This window comes from Montipora foliosa, chromosome 6 (assembly GCF_036669935.1).
Source record: "Montipora foliosa isolate CH-2021 chromosome 6, ASM3666993v2, whole genome shotgun sequence".
NCBI lineage: Eukaryota > Metazoa > Cnidaria > Anthozoa > Scleractinia > Acroporidae > Montipora > Montipora foliosa.
This window is the reverse complement of record NC_090874.1, coordinates 34,785,472-34,792,468: the sequence shown is the minus strand read 5'-3', so window position 1 is coordinate 34,792,468 and position 6,997 is coordinate 34,785,472. Positions and strand designations below refer to the sequence as shown.

At 46.7% G+C, this 6,997-nt stretch overlaps 2 protein-coding genes across 2 annotated transcripts; one reads left to right on the top strand and one right to left on the bottom strand.

The window, feature by feature from the left end:
* Positions 1–1,004: 1,004 nt before the first annotated feature.
* On the bottom strand, positions 1,005–2,285 carry LOC138005451 (uncharacterized). Its single transcript, XM_068851678.1, has one exon. The coding sequence runs from the start codon at positions 2,283–2,285 to the stop codon at positions 1,005–1,007; it is 1,281 nt and encodes a 426-aa protein (XP_068707779.1).
* A 4,127-nt stretch (positions 2,286–6,412) lies between these two features.
* On the top strand, positions 6,413–6,997 carry LOC138008709 (uncharacterized). The gene has a single exon (XM_068856018.1). The coding sequence runs from the start codon at positions 6,413–6,415 to the stop codon at positions 6,995–6,997; it is 585 nt and encodes a 194-aa protein (XP_068712119.1).

Sequence of the window (6,997 nt, the reverse complement as noted above, 5' to 3'; positions counted from 1 at the left end):
CTAACTTCTCTCGTAATTCGAAAACGTACTGGTAACTGTTCTTTACCTCAGGCTCGTCAACTTCTTTCGTCCACAGCTGTTTGAGTATAGCCATTGGTTCTCTGACAGCTCTTCCATATAACAGCTCAAACGGTGAAAAACCAGTGGACTCTTGGGGAACTTCACGATAAGCGAACAACAGCGGGTTTATGTAGCGATGCCACTGTCTTGGCTGCTCACTACACAGTCTCTTCAGCATAGATTTCATTGTTCCATTGAACTTCTCTCTCAAACCGTTACACATCGGGTGATAGGGTGTTGTTGTAAGCTGTTTAATGCTTAGTAGTCGGGTGACTTCTCTCATACAGTCAGAAACAAACTGCGTACCCAGATCACTCAAGATTTCTTCTGGTACTCCTAGACGGCTGAAGATATCTACCAATGCCTCTGCTACAGTCTCTGTGTCAATGTTCTTTAGTAGCACAGCCTCAGGGTAGCAAGTCGAAAAATCTACCAGTGTCAATATATATCTGTGTCCTTCTTCACTCGGGCGACCGATAGGACCAACAGGATCTATTGCTACTCTCTTAAAGGGTTTATCAATCAGTGGCATCTTCTCTAACGGTACCTTCGGTACTGATCCTTTACTTACGGTTTTCTGACACACGTCAAAGGACTTGCAAAATCGGGTGACGTCACCTTGAATTCCAGGCCAATAAAACGCACTCTGGATCTTGTCTGTTGTTTTCTTGATGCCCATATGACCGCCCATGATCGATCCGTGAGCTACTTCCATTATGGGGCGTCTCAACTTCTCAGGTACCATAACTTGTTTAAGCGGTTTACCACCGTTCACGTAAGGATGCTTGTATAAGCGGTACAGTACTCCAGATTTTTCTTCAAAGGAAATCTCCGCCTGACCCTTCACGAACGCATCGTCTCGATCCCAGTACTTACGCAGACTCTCATCTTCACGCTGCATCTGCTTGAGCTTCTCTCTATCCACAATAGGGTTTTCACGGGTACTAGGCACCTTCAAAGTAGTGCGTCCATCCTACATGACCCTTAAGATAAGGCGTATCAACATAAATTCTTGCTATAGGCACTTTCCTCGCTGTGTTGTCAATAAGCAACATGACGTTAAAATCTCCGGTGAACTGATCCTCGCCGACAAGGTCCTTCTTAACTACAACTCCACTGCAACCGGTATCTCTTAAAACGTCGACAGTCTTCTCTCCAACTCTGCCTTTCACAACTGGCATCTTACTTCTTACTCCAGTTAAGGGTTCAACACAGGCATTACTTAGCAACGGAACTTTCTTGCCACAGGCTAACAGAAGCTGATCATTTTGAATACAAGACTTGACTTCCTCGGGGGTAGCGTTAAGATCTGGTGACTTAACCAAACAGCCATCACTAACCTGACCACGTTGCACAGGGTTACCATCTTTACCTTGACCTCCTGACCTCCGTCCACTTGATCGACAGTTCCTCGCCTCATGACCTTGCTTGCCACATAGGAAACACTTTCTTGCTAGGGCTGGGCAGTTAATTGCTTTGTGTCCGCGGGCATTACACTTGTAACACTGGAGAGCTGTTGTATCACTCTGTAAGTTCTTTGTTTCTTCCGCCTTGGACTGTACTACCGGCTTCTTGGTCGCAGAGCTAAACAAGTGCTTTCCATGAGCTTCCAAGTATTGATCGGCGATTTTCGCTATCTGGTCAAGCGTTTCCGGGGATCGTTCACGAAGGTGAATAGTTAACTCTTTTGGACAAGAGTCAATAAACTGTTCTTCCACAATGAGATCTTTTAGGCCTTCAAAAGAACGTTCAGTATGTGACAGTTCCAACCACCGCAACAAGTATCTCTCCAGTCGCACTATAAACTGTTCTGGGCTCTCATCAACTTCCGGCTTTGATGCTCTAAATTTACGGCGATATCCATCCTCCGTAAGGTCATATCTCTTCATAAATGCTAGCTTTACTCGGTCATAATCTTGGGCTGCTTCCTCAGATAACCGCGAATAAACTTCTAGTGCACACCCAGACAAAAGAGCACTAAGTTTCGAAGCCCATCCTGTCTTCTCCCATTTAGCTGTCGCTGCAAATCTTTCAAATCTTTGTAAATAAGCATCTAAGTCGTCCTTGCAATCGACAAATGAGGGAAGCTTGGGTGTCTTGGCCCTATCCTCTCTCACTTCAGGACGCCCGTCAGCATTCTCCACAGCTAAACGTGCAATCTCCAACTCGTGTTCTCTTTTTGCCGCTTCAATAGCCTCTTTCTGTTTCAACAGCTCGGCCTCCATCTCCAACTTTCTTAGTTCGCGTTCTTGTCGTCTAGTTTCTCTCTCTTCGTCTTCTCTTCTTCTATCTTCTTCAAGTAATCGACGTTTCTCTTTCTTTTCTTCTTCAAACCGCCTACGCTTTTCTTCTCTTTCTTCCTGATCCCTTCTTCGTTCTTCTTCAAACTGTCTGCGTTTCTCTTCTTTTCCTTCCTCTTCCCTCACAAACTCGAGAAGTTTTTCTCCTTCCAACCCGAATTCTTTCCCCATCTGCAAAAGCTTTTCCATTTCCATAGCAGTATTTCACAGCAAAAACACAATATACTCTCTGGTACAGTTCTCCTTACTTTAGCTGTAACTCCTTCTTGAATTGTCCTTTCCTGGTTTCTGTAGTCGGCAAACAAATGAATTCCTCTCCCGGACAGGCCCCCAATGTTACGAGTTCGAATGTTTTGAGGAAAGGTAGTGTTATGTATGGCAATTATGTATGGCGATACCGCTGGCTCAGGATCTCTAGTTGTTCGATTATTCAGTTATTGTTTGTTAACCAATCAGAATAAACCACGCGGTCAGTTGTTGATCCAACATGGCGTCTGTGTTGTAAGAGTGTATCAAACATGGTGTCAGAATAGAGGATAACGAACGCCACTGAACCGAGCATGGCCGAAGGATACGCAAATTCGTCGTACAAATGGCCAACTATGAACTGGGCTGCTGCAGACCTGAGTAAAGAATGGGAAAGGTTCTATCAACACTGCGAATTCACGTTTGGAGGACCGCTCAGCAAATGCACTGAGAAGGAGAAAATATGCAACCTTATGAGCTTCGTCGGCGACAAAGGCCGGGAAATTTACCTTACCTTCCAGTGGGAAACTGTTCGTGTTGGAACAGGAGAAAGTGCTCAAGATGTAAATGAGAGAGACATACTCGAAAGAGTCGTCGGAAAGTTCAAAGCACACCTCGAAGCCAAGAAGAACCCGATTATGGCAGCAGTTAAATTTGACCGAAGACGTCAGTTACAAGGAGAAACCTTTGACTCCTTTTTCACCGATCTTAAGCTCCTGGCGCGTGGTCTGGACATGACTGAGTCGAATAAATTGATTCGGAACGCCATCGCATGCAAATCTCTGGACGAGCGAGTCAGGCAACGCTGCTTGGAGAAAAGTAAAAACCTCACCCTTGAAATGGCAATCTATATCGGTCGGATGTTCGAAGCGACTAAGGATGGAATGCAAGTGATGTCTGGCGAAGACCCTAAAGTGGAGGTCAATAAACTTGCATGGAAGGGGGGCTCGTCCAAAAAGCCCAAAAACAAGGTACCAAAGGAGAAAAATGTGCAAGTTCCAAAATGTGATAGATGTGGATACAATGCCCACAAGCCACATGAAAAATGCCCTGCCAGAAAGGAGTCGTGCAACAAGTGTAAGAAAATTGGACATTTTGCTAATGTGTGCAGAAGCAAGAAAAGCAATGTCTACTTACTAAATGAAATGGACTATCCTGGAGAAGGCTATTCTAGTGATGAGGAGGGTCCTGAAAGTGATGTGCAACTACTTCATGTAGCAAGCCTGGAAATGAATGGCATCCGTGACAAAACAAAAACCAGTGAAAGTGATGAATGGTGGGCGGTGGTAGAAGTGGGTAACAGTACTCTGCACTGTCAACTCGACACTGGTGCCTATGCAAGTGTTATCAACACTACTCATCTCAAGCAAGTAGCACCCAGGGCCCTGATCAAACAAACCAAGAAGACCCTGGTGTCATACAGCCAACACCGAATCACGCCAAAGGGCTACGTCACTCTTCCCGTAAGATTTAAGGACAGGGAGTTAAATGTGAACTTCTATGTCATAGATAGTGAGCAGAAGCCAATATTGTCAGGTGAAGTTTGTCAAGCCCTCAACCTGGTTCAGCGGGTACATAATCTACAGGAACATGTAGATCCAAGCTTAAAGGAGCTACTCAACCAGTATCCAGATTTACTAAGTGCATCAGGAGCCATGCCTGGAACTTACTCCATCAAGATTGACCCCAAAGCAACACCAGTAGTGCATGGACCTCGTAGACAACCTGCAGCACTCCTTCCCAAGATCACAGCGAAGCTTAAGGAAATGGAAAAGGAAGGACACTTAGCCAAAGTTTCACAGCCCACTGACTGGGTTAACTCTATGGTAGTTTCAAGTCGAGGTGAAAAGATCAGGATCTGCCTTGACCCGGGTGATCTCAATAAAGCAGTAAAGCGGGAGCATTATCCAATCCCCACTGTAGAAGAAATTGCAGCCAAGATACCTGAAGCAAAAGTGTTTACAGTCCTTGATGCGAAGAGTGGGTATCTCCAGATGAAACTAGACTACGAGTCTAGTCTACTGACAACAATGAACACCCCAATAGGCAGATACAGATGGTTAAAACTACCATTTGGAATCAAATCAGCTCCAGAGCTGTACCAAAGGGCCATGGATGAAATGTTGGAGGATATTGATCACGCATATGCCATCATGGATGACATACTGATTGCAGGACGTGACATTGCCCACCACGACTCAGTCCTAAATGAAGTTCTCCACCGTGCCAGAACCTACAACCTTAAGCTGAACTTCGAGAAGGTCAAAGTGCGAAAACAACAAGTTCCATATGTGGGCCACATCATCTCAGCAGAAGGCCTTAAACCAGATCCGGAGAAAGTAAGAGCTATGAAGGACATGCCACCCCCCGAAACAAAAGAAGATGTGCGTCGGTTCCTGGGATCTATCCAGTACCTAGCCAAGTTCCTCCCAATGCTAGCTGAAGTTGAAACACCACTGCGGGAGCTGACAAGGAAAGATGTACTCTTCCACTGGGACAAGCCACAAGCAGCTGCGTTCCAGAAGCTCAAGGATATGTGCTGTGAAGCTCCTCTGTTAGCCTACTATGATGTCAGAAAAGATGTGACCATACAATGTGATGCCAGCAACAGCGCTGTGGGTGCGGTCCTACTGCAAGAGGGAAGGCCAATAGCCTACGCATCCCGAAAACTTCGACCATCAGAGCTCAACTGGGCGCCAATAGAGAAAGAAATGCTGGCCATTGTGTTCAGTACACAGAAGTTCAGAGAGTACATTCTGGGGAAAACAACCCTGGTCCAGACTGACCACAAACCCCTGGAAATGATACTGCGCAAGCCCCTGACAACAGCACCATTAAGATTGCAGGCAATGATGCTGAGAGTGAGTGGCTATGATCTAAGCGTAGAATACCTGCCAGGGAAGAAGCAAGTCCTCGCAGACACTCTCAGCCGAGCAAGTCTAAATGAGGTTCCACCGGAAGAAGAGGAGATACAAGTAAACATGTTGGAAAGAATCTCCGTGTCTGAGCCAAAGTATGCAGAACTCCAACAAAACACAGCAAATGAGCTTCATGAATTGTATGCTATGATCCAAGCCGGCTGGCCAGACACAAAGCAACAAGTCCCACACAGCATCCGCCAATACTGGGACACACGTGATGAGCTCGCGGTGCTAGATGGAGTAATCTACCCAGGAATGAGAATCGTAGTCCCCCCGTCTATGAGGCCAGCCATGCTGGAAATCATACATGGAACACATCTGGGAATCGTAAAGTGTAAGCAAAGAGCCAGGGAAGCCCTTTACTGGCCCGGCATGAGTGGGCAGATAGAAGACAAAGTCAAGGATTGTACCACGTGCCATGATTATGCCCCTGCACAACAGAAAGAGCCTCTGATGCCGAGCCCTGTTCCGGACCTGCCTTGGGAAAGAGCCGGTTCAGACATTTTCGCCTTTGAAGGTGAACATTACCTGTTGCTAGTTGATTACTTCTCCAAGTTTATTGAGGTGACCAAACTGAAGGATCTGACATCCCTGGAGACCATTGAAGTCCTGAAAGAGCATTTCAGTCGACACGGCATCCCAGCAAAACTCGTCACTGACTGTGGTAGCCAGTACACAAGTAGAGAATTTGAGACATTTGCTAAAAGCTACACCTTTGAACATGTCCTAGTAAGCCCCAAGCACCCCAAAGCGAATGGGGAGGCTGAAGCCGCAGTCAAAACAGTGAAATCTATATGGAGAAAGAACAAAGACAAGAGAAAAGCGCTACTAGAGTACAGGGCATCCCCACTCCCAGCAATTGACTTGTCCCCGTCACAGCTCTCTATGCGTCGCAGGCTTCGAACGACACTCCCAATAGCACGTGGTCTATTGGAGCCTGAAACACATAGCACCCAGAAGATAAGAGCAAGAATGAAGCATGGCAAGGACAAGCAGAAGTACTACCATGACCGCCAAGGAACCAAAGAGCTACCACCACTCAGAGCAGGCGATCATGTCAGAGTAAGACCTGAGCCAGGGTCAAAGGAGTGGAGAGCGGCTACCGTAGTCCAGAAACATGCCTTGCCCAGATCATACGTGGTAGAGGTGAGCGGCCGAAGAATCAGGCGCAACAGAGTGGCTCTAAGAAACGACTCAGCCAAGTCTCATATGGAATACCGTAAACGCCATGGAAACATCGCTCAGCAGACAGAACCAGAGCCTGACAAGACACATGCGGCTCCCACGTCCCCAGCAAGCCCACAAGTGGACCCCGCTGCACAGGAATACCACTTAAATACCTCACCTGCTGAGGAAATGCCAGCAGGTGGTGTGCCACCTCCAGCGGACATCGCGGAAGCTAAAGACCCGCCCTTCTATAAGACTAGAAGTGGAAGACAAGTCAGGAAACCAGTCAGACTAGACCTGTAA